Source organism: Salvelinus sp. IW2-2015, linkage group LG20 (genome assembly GCF_002910315.2).
Source record: "Salvelinus sp. IW2-2015 linkage group LG20, ASM291031v2, whole genome shotgun sequence".
In the NCBI taxonomy this organism is placed as follows: Eukaryota; Metazoa; Chordata; class Actinopteri; order Salmoniformes; family Salmonidae; genus Salvelinus; species Salvelinus sp. IW2-2015.
In genome coordinates, this window is record NC_036860.1 from 3952855 (window position 1) to 3971756 (window position 18902).

The 18902-nt window shown below is 45.1% G+C and overlaps 1 protein-coding gene across 1 annotated transcript in view; it reads left to right on the forward strand.

The window, feature by feature from the left end:
• The first annotated feature begins 447 nt into the window (after nucleotides 1–447).
• Nucleotides 448–18902, forward strand: part of engl (endoglin, like) — a 23983-nt gene continuing 5528 nt past the window's right edge. Inside the window, 12 exon segments of the mRNA XM_070449218.1 lie at nucleotides 448–916; nucleotides 2544–2655; nucleotides 3597–3766; nucleotides 3860–3892; nucleotides 3894–3944; nucleotides 3946–3996; nucleotides 4267–4441; nucleotides 4537–4702; nucleotides 4871–5015; nucleotides 5395–5587; nucleotides 5794–5963; nucleotides 6123–6278. Of these exon segments, the coding sequence (XP_070305319.1) occupies nucleotides 2544–2655; nucleotides 3597–3766; nucleotides 3860–3892; nucleotides 3894–3944; nucleotides 3946–3996; nucleotides 4267–4441; nucleotides 4537–4702; nucleotides 4871–5015; nucleotides 5395–5587; nucleotides 5794–5963; nucleotides 6123–6278 (1422 nt within the window). The 5' untranslated portion in view covers nucleotides 448–916.

Genomic DNA, 18902 nt, shown 5'->3' on the forward strand with positions numbered 1-18902 from the left:
CTAAAAGAGATTAAACAACATTTTGCAAGCCAGAATGTGCCTTGCAGGCTTAATACAGCCTATAAACCAGGAGTTTCMGACCACTGTGTYAGGGTGTAACTAGGCCCTCAAAGAAAAGCCTTATGATATTTGTAATGTATTGTCATAAAGCGTTTMATTTTACACTGGGAAATATGMAAACAATTCTATGTTGAATCAACTGGAATGCTATTTTGTTGAGCAAACTCACAATCCTGTTGCAGCTGGAAGCCTTACAATTGTACAATGAATAAAAATAATTACAGTGTACTTTATGGTCTAATAATTTTTCTCCATCTCTCATTTATCTCTCTTTCCTTTCCATCCTCCTCTGCATTCCTCTCACTCTACCCCTGCCTCTCCAACTTCTCAAGTCCAGCCTCCCGCTCCTATTTATTTACCCTCCCACCATCCCTCCTCTTCCCCTTTACGCTTCGTCCTCTCTCCCTCTCTTCTTCCTGTTGCCTTCTACGTTTCTAGAACCTATTCTATTTTCTCTCTCCCGTCTATCGCCCCATTCCTTGCCCCTCCCCTGGCTTTTATACTATTTCGCGGCAATCTCTTTAAATTCAGTATCCCACTCTAAAAAAAATAAGCTGTTTTAACTCTTGATTTCTTTGGCTTATCGGAAATGATGATGTCGAGGCAATACCCCATCTGAAATGCCATCCAGTGCGTCTCTGGACGCCTGAAGCAGCACATAGATTTGGTAAAGGCAATTTTCTGTTATTTTCTCTAGTATTGAGAGGGGACAGAGGGTTTGTAGCCCGCTGTGATATACGCCAATACAGTCCCGTGGTCACTGGTCTTAACTAATTATTGAATGGTCTTAACCTGAGAATCAATAGTTGATCTACAGTTTGCTTTCAACGTCCAGCTCCACAGGGAACTGTCACAGGTGAGTTACGACTTTTATTATAGTCTGTATTCAGAAGTCAGGAGAGATCTTCGAAGTGCTGTGAGTTGTGGTCCGTTTAAATTGAATCATTGTAGGTTTATTGACTATTTTATTAGTTTATCTTTTATTTCTAGTGAATTCTGACTGGGCTAATGCATTTTTTCTTCGAATGGCGTTCTAAATATTTGTCATGAATTAGCCAAGGGATTCAGCAACATGAGACAAATAATATAACTGTTTTGAATGACACTGTTAGAGAAAAATATATAGTTTATTCCTCTGCAACCTCATAGTACCCATCAAGGCCAATCAATTGTTCAATTTTTGTTTCCGGACCCATTAGCCGTTATTTTGCAGTTCGTGGTGAGTTCTTTCTGGGCAAGTTTGAGTAGAAGCGATAAGCGTTTTTCGCGCCAGTTAATGACATGTCATTATTCAACGAGCCGGTGTGTGTTGTCTGAACGTTCTCTGATCCTTATTTTTTGTATTTATTTAACTAGGCAAGTCAGTTAAGAACAAATTCTTATTTACAATGACTGCCTACCCTAGCCAAACCCAAACCCAGACGACGCTGGGCCAATTGTGGTCTCCCTATGGGACTCCCAATCACAGCCAGTTGTGATACAGCCTGCAATCGAACCAGGGTCTGTAGTGACGCTTCTAGCAATGAGATGCAGTGCCTAAGACCCCTGCCACTCGGGAGCCCACCCAAGGACAATAAACTGGTCAACTGGTGCCGAACAACGACCTCCAATTCTGTCTCACAGCATTATATGACGTGTGTCACTATCAGACGCAGAATAAAGATATGCACATGACAATTATGAGATAAGTGGGTATATGACCTTTGATCATATTGCATTGTGGACTCAACAAGGCTAAGGAAAGATGTACAGACCTATTTGTATTCTATATAAACAAACAATGGAGTCAAAATATGTTTAATACTATCATGTCAATCTCACTGAATGTCAGACCTGATTGCATGGTATCCAAAGCTCCTATCAATTTGAGAGTGCTTACTTTTCCGCAGCCCCGTCCCTCATCTTATCAGTCAAGAGTTTTGAAATCACAGATTTTGCCTTTAAAGCATGTTATTGACAAATGTTTGAGAGTTGCAATTGGCAGAACACAGAGAATAAACATTTCACCAAGAGTGTGATACTGTCCAGAATGGGAGAAGAATGAGGAAGTTCTGATAAGGCAGTGATAATGAGAATCCAGTGGGAGAGATGACTTTGATGTTGTTTGCTCCCTGGGTAAACTCTGTCCTTGCTCTAGTGTTTGTTCCCTGGGTAAACTCTGTCCTTGCTCTAGTGTTTGCTCCCTGGGTAAACTTGTCTTGCTCTAGTGTTTGCTCCCTGGGTAAACTCTGTCCTTGCTCTAGTGTTTGCTCCCTGGGTAAACTCTGTCCGTTAGCTCTGTGTTTGCTCCCTGGGTAAACTCTGTCCTTGCTCTAGTGTTTGCTCCCTGGGTAAACTCTGTCCTTGCTCTAGTGTTTGTTCCTCCTCTATTTGGATCCATATTATCCATCCGTTCTCTCATAACATTATGTACTTGGAGAACTTGGTCTCTTGTTAAAGACTCCGTCTAGACCACTGTATTAATCACTCTTTTCCCCCTCAAGATGTCGCAAGAGGGACTCTCCCATTCAATTCACTCCTGGAGAATAGTCCTGATGGTGTCAGGGACCGGGTGGATTCTCTTCTGCCTCTTTCTACTGGGGGAGAGAACAGCACGTAAGGGAAACAAGACATTTACATTGACATTTTAGTCACTTAGCAGACGCTCTTATCCAGATTGACTTCCAATTAGTACATTCACCTTAAGATGGCTATGTTGGACAACCACATATTGCGGTCATAGTAAGTACATTTTCCTTAGTAAAGTAGCTGCCAGCAAAGTCGGTGCTAGTGCGAGGGGGGGGGGTCAAGTGCGAGTTCATGAAAGGCCATTTTTATTTATAATTTTTTTAAATGGGGGGGTGCTGTGGGATTCTTTAAGATATTCTTTGAAGAGTTAGGAGACAGAGGTACTGTTAATTTTACAGGATGTTTCCATACTGAATAGTACAACTTTACTACGTTCTCTCAAAAGTACCTCCCAGAGTGACTCTGCTTTCAAAGAGCTATGTGTCAAAGGTCAGATTTTGGTTTAGCAAAGTGAAAGTGRAATATTCAGAGRMGKRAARAAAAAAAACTYTGAAWGTTCAGTCAGGGGGCACTCCCCAGTTAGCTCTGTTCAGTCCGAGAACAACAAGCTGTCTTTTAGTAATAGTGGGCCAACAGMCACTGACTGGAAGAAGAGAGCAAGAACCAGAGACAGACTGAGACGTAGACAGAGAGGCTGAGTGAGAGGGCTCGTCTGAGACCAGAGCAGTCGAGTGGAGCACTAGTGTGTTTATGTGGCGGATTGACAGAGACTTGTTGCTCCTGTTTGTCAGTGAGAGCAGAGAGTCTGCTGCTGACCCTGTCCATCCTGCCTATTACCAAACCTCATACCAAGTTCAGATGGTCTCTCTGTGATGTCTTTTTCAGGGACATCAAGTGTTTTCTTTTTCATTTTATCTCTCCCACCAGAGACCCAATCTATATTAGTTTGTCCTCAATGTTCCCTGTAAACAGAGTATACAGCCGTAGCTCCATTTGAGTGACCTCTGGTTGTCTTTGTAACTGTGCAGTTGACTGTGGGGAACTGCAGTGCTCTCTGTCTCCAGCGGGGGAGCTTCACCCCGTGCAGGGGCTGTTGGAGCGCTTTGAGGCCGGCCCGGGCTGTGCAGCGAGAGAGAGCGGGGAGAAAGAGACCCATGTGATCGCTGTGGGGAGAGGGACACGCAGCCCTGACAAACAGGTGCTCCCTCTCTGTTTCTCACAGTAGGACACACCCACAATCACTCCCAATACATTGTGCCTCCCTGCCCTGACCCCCTCTCTTCCCTTCTAGGTGACTGTGCTCCTGAGACCCCTGTCTCTGTCTCACCCCCCGTCAAACCCTCATCCTGGTTCTGAGCTCCAAGCTACCAGTGCGCTGGTGGCTGGAGGCTGGAGGCTGAGAGACTACCCCCGGATCTGCTGGTGCAGGTCAGTCTGTGCGTGCATGCTCGTGTGGTGTGTGTGTGTACTTCTTTTAGTAATTAATCTGTCATTCACCCCCGAAAAAAACAGTTTTGATGAGAGTATTTGCTTCCTCCTGTGAGGAACTGATAAAAGTACTGACCCCTCCAGTGTGTTTGTGTGTATGTCTGTGCAAGTGTGTTGTTTTAGAAACATAGGCCTCCACAAATGAATGTTTCTATTACTATGTGTTATCATGTTTCTCTCTGTAACCACAGTGTCCCCCCTTTGCCCCAGGTCTCTCCTAACTCTACAGTGCAGCCCTACAGTCTGGCAGTGCAGGTGCAGCCTGTGCCCTCTCTGCCTTTCCGTCCGCGGGCTTTGCTGCGCTGGGCAATACATCGCCATGGCTCCTTGTCCTCCCTCACACACACAGCCAGTGCCAACCGCGTCTACGTCCGTGTGGGCGAGGGTAAGCCAGCCCCACAAACATACAACTAATACACAACCCTGGTCTTTCTGACCTTCTCTTTTCCTCTCCAACCAAGTCTCCCCTCTGCCCTCCAGATACCACCATGYCCAGCGTGTGCCAGCTGCAGTCTCTGTTCCTGTCACACAACTACCTGACSTCTGACCTGCAGCCACAGGAAGTACAGGGCTGTTCTCCAGTTGGCGGAGGCGACCCAGAAGTGCATGTCATCAAGCTCCGTTCAGCAGGGTCAGGGCTTTGTGGGTAAGTTTAGGACGTCTCCTGCATGTGAAGAAAATCATGTGGAGAATATCAATCTCTGAAGCTGTTCAAGTAATACATTGTTGAGCTATTGAGTTATCCCTTAATCATTTTATATGCATTTTCTCCCTCTCTATGCCTTTCAGTGACCGGTCTCTTCCTCTATCCCAGCTCTCTGCAGGTGGAGGTGACTATTTCTCTGGTGCCCCCAGTGGCCAATGCTGGGTGGCACAAGTTGGTGCTGATCYTCAGTAGTGCCGTTCCAGTCAACTGGGCTCTCACAGTCCCAGGGCTCCGGGGACACATCTCTGTCTATGTGAGGATCCTATCCAGTAAAACTTGACACATTATGGTATTTCTCCTATCATGTGGGCTAGAATGGGTCCTTCACCTGTTCTAGAGTTTGGTATAAAAGTCATAAAAGGGTTATAAGTAAAAAATTATGATGAAATGGACAAAATAGCTAAAGAAATGAAAGGAGCAATACAATCATTGAGTGAAGGCCAAGCTAAACATGATTTCAAAACCTCAACGTGAGTTCAGAATATCAATGGACATATCTCTCWGGTTATCTTGTTAAATAAACACATTCAACTTGGCTTTGACAGGGCTTGCCAGGTTATCTTCTAACATAAACATCCCATTTATGCATTTTTAAAAACCATTTCTCTATCTCCCTTGTTCTTTCCTCTCAGTCCTCCAACAGCGTGTCCCCACTCTACCCTCCAGAGCCTGACCTGACACTGACTAGCTTGCTCACCTCTGACCTCTCTACCACCCATGACCTTTTGAGCTGGGCCAATCAGAGTGGCTTTCCCAAAGTGGCCTCATACACWGAGGCTGACCTGGCCAATCACTTTGTGATCAGACTGGCTGGGGGAGGGACAGGTCAGGACCTGTGTGTGTCTCTTGTGTCCCTCATTGTGTGAGTGAACTGGATGGTTTATTTGGTTGGTTTAGTTTCCTAACAGTGTGTTTGTGTTGGTGTTTCTCCTGATTAATTATGTTGTCTCCCTATATTGAAGGTCATGTTATCCCTAAAAGGTTCTGTTCTGTGTGTTAGCACACCTCTTTCTCTCCCTTCCCACAGAAAGTGGCCCCCCCTGTGCGTATGCTGGATGGCAGGCCCCCTTGGGTCCAGGAGCGCAGGCTGAGACAGTGGCTGAGTGAGGGAGGTGGAAGGACCAGTGGGGGCTGGGAGGSCGTCAGTGTGCAGTGTCAGGAGGGACGACTCAACGTGGCCGTGGACAGACACATTCTGCAGGTCACTTTCACTATGTGGTTGTACTGGTAGATTAGCGTGTTAGCCTGTTAGCGAGGTTATGGCATACAAATACCAATATMCTGCATGTAGACCTACAGTGTATTGTAGGTTCTTATGATGGTACTTAGTGTAGCTTTTGTGATGCTCTCTTTCACACAGACCCTGTCTCTCCTGATGTCGGAGGTGACACTGCGGGATCCTCAGTGCCTGGCCCAGTACAACAGCAGCAATTTCTTGTTGGCATTCCCGGTCATTTCCTGTGGGACTGAAGGGCTGYTGCAGGGAGAGCCCAGAGGGGTGCAGTACAACAACGCGGTAAGAGAGGTGGTTTTAAGGGGTAAAATATCTGCAGAGAACATTTTAACATGTTTTGTGAAATGTTTCTGCAATGTTTGTGTCTCACCATGTTTTGCAATGTTTTTGTCTCACYAAAATGGAGTCCAAAATGGTAATTGAACCATGCGTGCAGACGTTTACAAGTGATTCTGTGCTAAACACAGTCAGCAGAAAGAGAAAGAGCTGTGTAATAGAGGCGTCCGGCAGCCTCATCAGAGAGGCAGATCTGATGGGGGGGGATAGAGAACATGGTAGCAGAATGATACCAGGTTGTGTGTTCTGTGTCTGTCGTGTGAGGCCCATTTTTCACCACAGTATTAGGTGGTGTGTTTGTTGTTGTGTGGTCGTGATGACAGAGATCATGCTATATTCTATGTCTTGTCCTATCATTCCATACATCTCCCTCTTTTCCATTTGTCTCTCTTAGTTCAGCTTGTTTTTGCGTGTGACAGTCCCAGAGCTGTCCCAGCCTATCCTGTGAGTAGCCACTCTCGCAGGCGCCTGCGGCCCCCTATCCACAAGCCAGGGCTGGCCCCACTGGTCTCGAACTGTTTGATTACCAGTAAAGGGCTATACGATGCAGTATCCGGCAGACTGGTCGCTTGTGACCATACTGCGACAACCGTGTTGTTATGAGATCTGAAGATTGAAGCTAGAGGCACAGAGTATTGCGCTGCCATTCCACCGAGCCTTTATGGTGTGTCCTGTGTTTAATATGTGTCTGCTGCTGCTCTGTGCCTCTATCTGCTGGTCTGTCTATCTGCTGGATGGTTAAGCTCCCTGCTGCGTGCTACCTTGAATTTTTTCTTTTCCCCTCTGCTCAGTTCTTCTACATGAATCAGCTGGCTCAACCCAAGAGCACAACTTCATCCGACGAAGCTATTATAATCAACATCTAGATATGTCACACATAAAATTACCTTATCTATAAGGAAACTATGTAAGCTCTGCTTATTACAGCACTAAGAGCACAAGCAGGTTCTGTAACAGGAGTTATTACAAGATTAACCCAGTAATAGTGTAATTTACAACTACTTAAATATCAACTCAGTAACTAAGACCATGGCAAAGTAATGTTACCCATATTTCCTCTGACTGTTTTGCCAGCTTCCGCCAAGAGAGCACGGTGGGGGTGTGGAGGTGCGGTCCTGCATGGGTCACCACTTATCGCAGACCCGTGCGTCCCCCTGCTGTCATCGCAACTTGAGACAGACTGGCTCCATGCTGATCCTCACTGACACTCAGCACATGACACCATGGCCAAAGAAGGCTAGGAGGAAACCGATGACAGATATTATGGAAGAGGAAGAGGGAGGTACCTAGATGCTACTACTCATTCAGGGTCATCTCTCAAGGAGGGCTTGGAGGAACGAAAGCAGGATTGAGAAAAAGCCGACAACTGGTGGTAAGAGAGGGACGAGGAGGAGCGAGCCAAAAGGAAGGAGAGCCGAGGAGGAAGGGGAGGAGTAGGAGGACCAGATATCACAGCTAAGGCTTAGTTTTGTCGTCTTCGCCACTATCAAAGACTCTGTGCCAGTTCTGCAGAGCACTGTCGCGCATCCGTTGTGTGCCCTCTGAGCTCAGTGACTCCAGACGGGGCGCCTCCACGCGCCATAATGCAGAGTGGCTGTTCCGACATCCCTGGGGCCAACAGGTAGCAGTTAACATGTTCTATATTCATAACTTCGCTAGTAGTATTAATGACTGAAAGATAATAGACTTACCCCAAGTGGGGCGGTTCTAGGCCTTGTATGGTCCCGTCAGCGCCGCTCCCATACCCCAGCCAACACAAAAACGCAACATTACTGCACTAAACTGTATTTTTATTCAAGAACATTGGAATAAACACAAGATAAATAATCATAACTTTAAAATATAATAAACATAAAAAACTATATACAAAAATAAGACAATATCAAAAAACATATAACAAAGCACAATCGAAACACAATTTGTGTTCGATTTGGCTACCGAGCTGGCATATACATTACCCATCTCCCAACACTGGTCAACCAAGACGTCAAAAACTAAAACAATTCTCTACCTTGGTCGGTGAGTGCAGATGCCTTTTATATATTTCCTAAAGTGATTTTGCCAACCACAAAAGGTCTAACTATATATTTCACAGTATTATGAATTTATTGTGAGTATTTAAGTCACAGTTTTCATAGTGGACTGATTTTAATAATGCGTGTATAGAGTGAGTCAAAAGTAGAGGTGCGACTATTTGATCAGATTCCACCGGAACCCCCTCCCTACCTCGCGCTTCAGTATGGAGATACCTGAGGTCAACTATCCCGCCCCCCTCCACATACTCGTACTTCTGATGTGAAGACCTTCCCAGGCCAGTATCCTGCCTGCTCACAAAACATAGAATCAGACGGCGCTCCCACTTCGACAAGGTTAATTGACTCGCACAATCCCACAACGTGACATGAATATTATAACGTGAACAGCAAATGAGCGATAGAAAACCGATCGTGACGCAAATGTCACCATCACGATTTTTTTGCGCGGGGCACCCAGTGTGCGGCTCACGGCAAGATGCCGGCCTTTCACCTATAACCTAAATCCCGCACTGCTAGTATTCCTCTCTTCTCTCTGTCAGTATGAGTACACGAAAATTCTCACACAGACCTATGCTGGTCTCATCAGCCCGTTGGTTGTGGCCAGACAGCTGGCGCACCTGCTGGTGAGTAGTAGTGGTCATTGGTGGTTGTGGTCCACCTCCTTCATTACCATTGGGGGCCCCCTGAAAAAGTAATTAATCAACTGTTCCACTCTGGTGTAAAAGGTGTTTCTCATCTTCTTCATCCAACTCTCTCTTTCTCTCTCTAGGTCAGAAGGATGAAATGCGCCATGTGTCTCAGCTACCCAAGCCTATCCCAGCGACGCAGTAAGTAACTGTAACTTTAACACCTCAGCCCAACCCTAACCCCTAGCAGTTCAACCGCTACGCCTAGCTCCAACCCAACCCAGCAGTTCAAACCTAACCTAGCTCAACACCCGAACCCTAGCTTCATGTCCACACACCACTGGTTAAACCTAACCCTAGCCGCAACCCTAGCCCTAGCTTCATGTCCACACCCTGGTTAAACACCTAAACCGCTAGCCTCAACCCTATCCCTTGCTTCATGTCCCACCCCAGTTCAATAGTGCCCTCATGCACAAGACATCACTATTGACGCACGTCGACAAGACACTACAAGAGACAATCAGACAGGATACGTATTGACAAGTCACAAGCGGAAACCTATGACCAGGAGTCGATCACACACTCACATCACCCGACAGAAAGGATTTTTTCCAGCTCTCAGTGCCTAACCTGGTTTTTTTATCGGGCTATAGGAGAAGGGTTCAGCCCCGGCCAGGAGGAAACCCTTCCATGTCCCCCGGTTCAGTGAGGGAATAGTGTAGCGGGGTAATTTCCCAAAGTCCCTCCCTGAATCTCCCACCTTGTCCTGCGCTTACCCGGCCAGCTGGAACCTGGGATCCCGCTTCAAGCCGGGTACGCTGTGTCCCCTGGCTCTCCAAATGTCTTAAAACATCCTCGGATAACGGCAAAACAATTGGGTAACGCAATATTTGGCACCAAGAACCCAGTTTCGGCCTTCCGGTGGTATGCACATGCCATAGGGTCCACTTTAGGCAGTTTCCGTTTGGTCATCTACGAGTTCTCAGTAAGAACCGCTTTGACCGCGGTTTTTTTAACTTCCTCTTCCACTTAAAAAATCCTCTTGGCATCTTAACGCCCAGGAACGGGAACGGTTTTACCTGGGTCAACCTTTTGAAGTGCCGTATATACGCGTGAAGGAGCGCATCGCGGAGTTTTCGCTTTTTTTTCTGGAATCGGCCGCCCGCGGGCCGAGGTACTACCTGAAACAGGGTGAAAAGGGACGAGGGGACAACTGCCAACATCGATGGACGTGCCCCTTTTGTTTTTTTATCTTTTGGGGTTCGCCTTCTGTTTTTTTTTTTGTGGAAGTTCACCGTTTTGTTTGGCACAAAGCCATTGTCCAATCAGCAACGGACAGTGGAGTGGGCGGACGCTCGAGCGTTTAAGGACTAATGCCAGTTACAAAGGCCATTACTTGAATGTAGAGTGGATTTATTATCAAAAATACAGTTACACACTTAACATTTATCATCCCATTGGTTTTCCATGTTCATTTTCCTTAATAACCGCATCAATAACGTTACAACTTTGGCCTAATTAACATTTTCACGATTTGCAAGATTCGGATTCAGAAAAAGATGTTCCTAAACCGATTAAATTAACGCTAATCCATATTACATTGACATTAGTGATGTTATAACAATAAACAAAAAAACTGCAATGCAATTAAGATATGTTTTGTCGAATTTTTCAATGTTCTTCTCTTGATACCAGAGATTGCGTAGGAACTATACTATCTCGCGTAGACAGTTCCAAGTTTCTGCCAAAATACATGAATGTTCTTTTAGGAACAGTTGTGTTTATAATAACTGCCCAAATGCCAAAGAAAAAACAGACCATGACCTCCACAGAACAATCCTAATCAACCCTTCAACACCTATTATGGCTCGAGTTTTGTCACGTAAAAACAACAATCGTTGATGGACGAGAGGAAAAAAAGTAAAGAAGAGAATGCACAAAATAGCCCGGGATTATACATTTTTTTGTTGGTTGATATCCATGTAGCATAGGTGATATAGGGTTTCAACTTTGGCGTAATAATTGACAAATGCAAGCTAAATAGAGGATATAGGGTATTGAGTTGAACTAGGGTTGTCCAACAGAAGGATCATTAACAAACGCGAGTAGGTGTGGTGTCACCATGGATATAGACTAGGGCTAGGTTGAACGCGGCCTAGAAGAGTTTAGGGAGTTTATACTCAAAGGGATTGAGTTGGAGATCGATGAATGCACCCTTCCAGTGCCGATATAGGGCCGAAAGTTTGTGACGTCATGAAGTTGAAGTGGAAGGTTGTTCTTGGATCACCGCTGGCCTTGAGCGCGTGTTATCGGGGTAATTGATGTATTCGGATTTGCATATTATCCTGACGCGCGTTATTGGAGGTTTAGGATATCTGAGTCGACGCTAGGAATTTTAAGGAAGAATGGAGCGATGGTTGAAGGCTTTTGTAGGGTTTATTAGAGTTATATGTTTACTCTGTTACTTGTTTGAGAGAGTTGGCGCTGGGAATAGGCTTGGGCTAGCCCTGACGCACGCGTAATTTTATAGCATTTAATGCACGAAAAGCTCGGTGCAATCCTTAATTCTACCTTGCTATTGAACCTGAAGATGACGAGCATTAACTAGCATGAGGAGTTCATTTGGATTATGAGGTGAGGAGCAGTAGAAACGCACCAGCCTGTGCGTAGCAGTTAACCAGAGAAGTGAAAAGTAAGCAAGCTGTGACTTTTCAAGGGCGCTATGTATGAGATGGTAGAAAAGTAAGAGCCACACCTTCACACAGAATGGCGACCATACTACTACTCTTCTATCAACAGCCATCAGAGTACGCAGGTATGCGCGCAGACAGCTGTATCTGTGCGCACACCACGGGACTGAATAATGATCCACTACAGAAAGACCATAGTGCCTCATGGATGTATAAGTACTTCTCTTCAGTACCGTAATGCATCACTCGTACGAGAGTGTAGAGAAAGAGGAACTTATATAAGTCAGACGTGCGGACTCTTACTGGTATATACGAGGCGACAGAGAGCATCTTTCAATGTTTTTGCACAGTGCATCTTGCCTTTGCGTGAGCTGCATCTTGGGTGTGCACCCGCAGAACTGTCATTAAAACTGGGGTTACAGTTGACTCAGAAATTGAGAAAGAGAGACGGGCACACTGAATTAGCTCTGACATATTCATGCAAACTGAAAAATATCCAGAGAGTATTTATCTATTCGCTTTATTTCACACCTTTGTCATGTCACGTTTATATGACATTATCTTAAGCCTGATCACCTGCAGGATTGTTTTTTTATTCAAACAGATCCCCCTTATTCAGAATGATAATAAGCCTAGGGTTAGGTGGGATTGGTTGTGGTCAATTATAGACGCGCGTTGGGAATCAGTATAGGTTGACGCCCCTATGTTCTAGTTCTGTTGTTGTAGCTAGGACTAAGGTCCGCTATCCACTTGCGCTTGGGAAGTAGTCTTCACTCTACTCAGAAAGTACTGCAGAGCCCATTTGTGGTAAGGTGCTAGGGGGCGGGGCGTAGGTCTTTGGTATCCGCTCTTATGGTCATCCCAACATAGGATGAGCCCGACCTAGTTAGCCTTGAAGTACAGCGATGTGGTAACTACGATAGATACCCAAATGCCATGCTTATAAAAAACTGGCATAGCGCCTTACTAATATTTTATCCTAAGCTCTACGGAGTGTCTCATTAAGAATAGCAAATGTAGAATATATAAGTATTGCCAAAGATTGCTTCAACACTCTATTTGTTAAAAATATACGGTAACGCTACAGCAACAAATAAATCACAATAATAAATTCAATTACATACTTCCACTAGGCCTAGTCATAGGGTGTCGGCGGGGGGGGGGTCGGGGGGGGGGGGGGTTGTGGTGGGGTGCGGGGGTGTGAGTCGGGGAGGGGGGGGGGGGGGAGGGTGGGGGGGTGTGTGTGGGTGTAATATATAGGTGTATGATCATTTTTACTGGTTATGGAATGGCAAAAATTCATTTATGGAAAACAAATGAATAAAAGAGCAGATCTGCACACTATATCCACCTCCACAGTGGTGTCAATGGTCTTAGTCTTGACTTCTTCGGGTTTGACAGTGTTTGTGTGTTTTTTGGTATGGTTAAATTGTATTTTTGATGCTCGTGTGTCCCCTGGTTTTGGAAAGCAATGAGCCAAAACTCCGACCACAAAATATTTATGTTTCGATTTGGTCTTTGTGACTCTGTTTTTCGATATTTAGGTATTTCGTCCCTCTATTTTTTCTGTAATATTTTTTTATGTTTTATACTAGTTGTTTAAATGTATCGATTATCTTTACTCTCCGGTGTCTATTTTTTTGCAGACACAGGAGATGTCTGTAAATGATAATAATGACGAGTTAGTGCGAATGTGGCTTTTTGTTGTTGGCTGAGGGGGTATGGGGCGCTGAAGTGGGCCATACAGCTAGAACCGCATCGTCGAGGGTTAAGTTTTCGATCATACTATGTCAGGCATACTATATCACATACTTACTCAAGACATAGGTAAGTGAAAAGATATATAAGATATTTATGGGTACTTGGGGCTAGAGAGAAACCTCGCTTCTCACGCACCGCCCCAGGGTCGGACAGGCCACTCTGGCATTATGCCGTATTGGAAGGGCCGCTGGGGCTCCCGAATCATACGGCACTAGGCCATCACAGGACGGATGCGACCAGTGCCTCCCCAGCCCTGGGAAAGATCGAGGAAACTGGAAGCAGAGGCGCTATATGTGTTTGGTTATGTTAGGAAGCGTTTCTTCCTCGCGACCATGGACTAAACTGAACTTTTAGCCTGGCGTGTATCTGGTCACTGCACGTCTCCTTCGATTGCCTCCATGTCGCTCAATCACGCAGATTACATAGAGACTCCTTTTTCACCTTTTAGTATGTTTTGATTGTTCTATTTAGGACTCGTACCACTCACTCGTCTCGCACCGATACATTCCCACAGGTGTTTTCCTTTTTCTCTCAATCCTTAAGTCCTCCCTTGCTTGCCACACGCAGGGAGCACCGGGCTCTGCCTGGAGGGTGCCTGAATTGAATAGCGACTCTACGTCATCCTTATCCTGGCCCTCCTCTTCCCTCTTCATAATACTCTGCCTGGCTATTGGTTCTTCCTCCTCATTTTTACCTCTCAAAATTGGTACTATGTTTGTGTTTCAGTTGTTTGCTGCTCTCCGAAGTTTGTCTAGTTTTGAGTGAGTTCGTCGGCAGGTGCAGCTGTGCTTCTCTAATTGATTCAGGGGACCAGTTCCCCCCAGGTTGAGGCAGCACTTGGGGTGATCTAGATAGAGAGAGGATATGCCACCCCGATGGCAAGAGACCTTTGGAGCGTGAGAAAACGTTGCAGTCCTTTCCACAAACACCTCAATCCCTTGCTCTTTTGAATACGGTGCGCTTGACAAAAAGGGGGGGCCACCATCCCCGAAAAATTAAGAAGGTGTTCCCCCCTTCTGTACAGAGGGTGTTTATAACCATCCAATTGCCCCTACCCTTTCAAAGTGGAAACTCCACATTGGCCCCCTTTTTTTTTTTGGCCTTCAAGTTATAAATTCATAACATCTATAGTGTACATTTTTTTAAATTGTTGGGCCCTAGGCCCCCTTTTTTGCCCCCATTAAAAGGTGGTGTCACTTATCTCTAGTGGGGACAGGATAAGTCTTGGGCAAAAAGCCAAGGGTCAGAGGATTAAATGATTCTGCGGTATAACAGTTGACTCCGAAAAGCCCTTACCTCTGGCCCCATTGTGTTCTTGATTACTGTATGTTTTTTTAATGAAGGAATCTTTTGAATTATTCTACAAGACTAATTGTAAGGTAGCAAAACATATCATTATATTCTTTACAACACTTAATTTGTTGAATTTTTGTTGATATATCCATGGCACTTCAATGTTACACAGGCCCTAAACCTGAAATCGCGTGCGACTTCTCCCAGTGCCTCGTTATATAGCATGTGCAGCAAAATGGAGTAAAATCTTCCATTAGTATAGAAGGATTTATATTGGACATTATCTTATTTGTATTGTCACTTAATAATTATAGCCTTCGGAGGAAGTTCTTCAGACACTATTCACTGGGTTCGTTTGAAGGCAAAAGCTAGCAACTACTGTTTAGTATATGACTAGCGAGAGTGTGAGAAACTAACAAGTAGCACACTATGCTAGGGCGACCCGCAGGGCTACAATCTCAGTTTCAGATAGCAGATCAGGCAGGTCGCAGAAGCAGGGCAGAGCACGGGCTTACACATATTTTAAATCACAATCTCATCTACATAGCCCTTAGGTCTAAGACCTTGACGCTAACCAACATAATGAGCACAACGAGTTCTTGTTACTCAGCACAGTCTCGATGGTTTGCAACAAGAATTTAGGACTAGCCCAGTCCTGCCTGTATTGCTGCTCATCTAAAGAGACCAATTTTATCTCGATAGACAAACAGTGTTGGTAAGACCAAGTTCGTGGCCAGCCTCTGGCTCGCTTGAGGGATGGGCAACGAGTCCCGCCCTCGTCATTTCCGACGTGGCTATCTCCACAGGAAGAGCTTGGGACATTCTAGAGGTGACCCGCAAGCACAAAATAGCAGCTGAATTCTGAAAGAAAGGAAACATGAATAGGAGATAATATTGAGGGAGATGTTAAATTTGGGAATGAGATATTAGGACCATAGTCATATGATTATTACATCTGTCTCGTTTGTCTGTCACATCATCACAACATAACACACACTATATGTGGTCCGAAAATTGGATCCACAACACTTACTACAAACAATAACAAATATCGATCTCACATAGTATTTTGCCACCGGTCTGGCCAAACACGCCAAACTACAGCAAAGCTTTCGTCGTCTCTGGCACAAATTAGCGCATGATGAGCGCGGTGAAGAGGTAAATGGATCACCACAACCAAGAGAGTTCTATATTTAGGTCACTATGTAACCTAATCGGGCTTTAGTTCTCCCTAGGTACTCTATGTAATACTATTCTAGAGAAGTATACTATGGAAGTGTTTGTATTATGTGAAGGTTATGGTTGTACTTTCTGATGGCACGATTGTTTTTTATGGGTCGTTGTTTTAGTTTAAATTTTTAGACGAGGTATTACGCTGGTTTTGGTTTCTGGTTGGGGAGTTTGGCGGTGGTTAGCGAGGTTAATGGTTGTACTGGTAGTTTTAGCGTGTTAGCGAGATTATGGTTGTACTGACGCTTTAGCTAAGCGGGTTTATGGTTGCAGTAGTCTTAGCCGGAGCCGAGGGTAATGGAGTTGAGGTAGTTTAGCGGTTAGAGTTTTGTTGTGCTGTGATTTAGTCCGTGTTAGACTTGTTTGATTTATGGTTGGTTGACTTCGGTAGTTGTGTTAGTCGTGTTGCGAAGGTTATGGGTTGTATGTAGTCTCGGGCTTAGGCATTCCGTGGTTTATCTGCGCTGTGTTATGCTGACGTGTAGCGGGTTATGGTTTGTACTGGTAGTTTAGGGCGTGTGTAGCGAGGTTTATGGTTGTGCTGGGAAGTTTAGCGGTGTTGGATGCGGATTGGTTATTGGTTGTGCTGGTATGTTTCAGTTACGCGTGTATAAACGCGCGACGGTTAAGTGGTTGTGCCTGGGAGGGATAAGATCATGGAAGCGAGCATGTGAGCCGAGGCTCATGGCTCTGTACCACTCGGAGGTGACGAGTCTTTATCCGCAGAGCTTTACGCTGAGGGGTTCATGGCTTGAAAGCTAGGTTAGTTTTTTAGCGGCAGTTCAAGCTTCCCGCGATGTGGTTGGTCTGTGCTGGTAGTCTCTCGAAAATTCTAGATAGGCTGTTTAGCTGCCTGTTTTATCGCAAGAGAGTAAGTTATGGTTGTATCTGGATTCAAGTTTTTGATTAGCTTGTTTTCCGTTTGGTTAAGCTAGTGTTATAGCTCTACGTGGGGTTTTTTGTCATGTAACTGGTAAGTGTTATTGCCTGCTGCTTACCAGCGAGGTGTGCCCACTGGCTGTGTGATGCTGGTAGTTTAGATTTAAAAGAGGACAGTGTTAGAAACCGATGGGGTGATACTGCGATGGTATACTGGGCCTAGTTTTTAGTGGCTCGTGTTTTAGCGATGGAACGGTTTTATAATAGTATCGCTCAGCTGGAGGATAAGTCCCATCTGTTTAGTCGTTCTGTGTTAGCTGTAGGTCTATTGGTCTCTGTTACTGGTTTTACGCTCTCCTTATTGCGTGTTAGCGAGTCGAATATTGGTTTTATGTAACTGGTTAGTATTTAGTTCGCTGTTTCTGTCGCTCGAGCTCCACATTGATTTGTGCTTAGGAGTTAAGCTTTTGTTTAGCTTGATGGCTCTCTCCCATCCGCTTTGTGAGCTCGCGTTATAAGGTCTAGTACGGAGTAGTAAAAGTCAGAGAGCGGTTATACTTGGCTCTGTGCTGGAGATATAGTGATTAGGCCGTGTTTCAGGCGAAGGTGTATAATAGGTCGTCAACATGGTGCTCCACGTTTTTTAGCGCTCGATGTTAGCCACTCTTATCGCGGAGCGTAATGGTATAGTGTACCTCGGCTCACGTCCTTAAGCGTCCGTTTTATTGCTGAGGTTATGGTGTTGGTTATCTGGTTTAGTTTAGCTCTCCGTTTGCTGGTTAAGCGAGGTTATGGTTGTACTGGTAAGTTTTAGCGTGTTAGCGAGGTTATGGTTGTGCTGGAGTGAGTTTAGCGTGTTAGCGGAGGTTAACTTGAGTTTGTGAGCATGGTAGTATATGATATAATGCTGTCGTTTCTCTGTTGTAGCCCTGTAGGAGTGCGTCACCTAGGAGTTTGTTACCTCGGTATGCTCTGTGTTTGCGGTGCTCTAGTCTGTGAATGGTGTATTTAGTGGTTTTGTATCTTGGTTAGTTTTATGCGTGTTAGGCTTCATGGGCTTATCGCGTGTCAGATACTATGAGTGTAGGTTAGCCGTGAGTTAGGCGAAGGTTTATGATAGAGTATGACTGGATAGTCATTTTTATCGTTGTTAGCTGTAGCCACTCTTTATTTTCAGAATGTATCGGATTGTATTTGGCATTACCTCTAATAAGTTACCAATTTATTATCCTCTGTCATGGTAGTGGACCTCACCTAGGTGATGTACTCTTGGTTTGAGAGGTTCATTATGATAGGTACTCTGGAGAAATGTTGGCCTGTGTGTGTTAGTGCTTTTGTGTTATGAGGATGCTAGTCGTCTTATTCGCACACAGACCTCTAAGTAGTTTTGAAATCACACTAGTACGCAATTAAGGTAAGATACAGACTATCAAATTTATATAGATCGTAGTTTCCACTACATTTAAATCCACCAATACTAACTATCGTCACGTGTGCTCACTGCCGGTTTCCTCTCTCTCGGTTCTGCTTCCTTTCCTTCCCTAAACTCTCTCATCCACTTCACTTACAAGAGTTCCCTGCTCCCCTTCCCTTCTCCTCTCAAGCCACCACCCCCTGCTCCGCGACTATGGCGGTTGCCAGTCCCCCAGGCCTACTACATCCAGGTTGAAGCCAAGCGGTTGCAGTGATTTCTCGCTGACATCTCCAGGTCACCACCTCATGTGGGGACACATGAGGGGAGCATAAGACAGACTACGTCTACAATTCCCCCACCCAATCCTCAAGCGACGCGCTTCTCCAGACTCCAACATACTAAAAACCCACATAACAAAACAACAACGAGAATTAACAGCATCTGCTTTCTTCTCATACTGCTCTTCTCATTCATTCTTCTGCTCTTCTAAAAACTACGTGCATCTCTTTTTTCATCTCACATCACAAAGATACCACAGACTACAGTGAGACACACACACAACAACAGTGAAGGGTTTCAGCATGAGTGACCTTCCATGTCCCCTCGCCCCCCTCGGCTACTATTCCTCCCCTCTCTCCTCA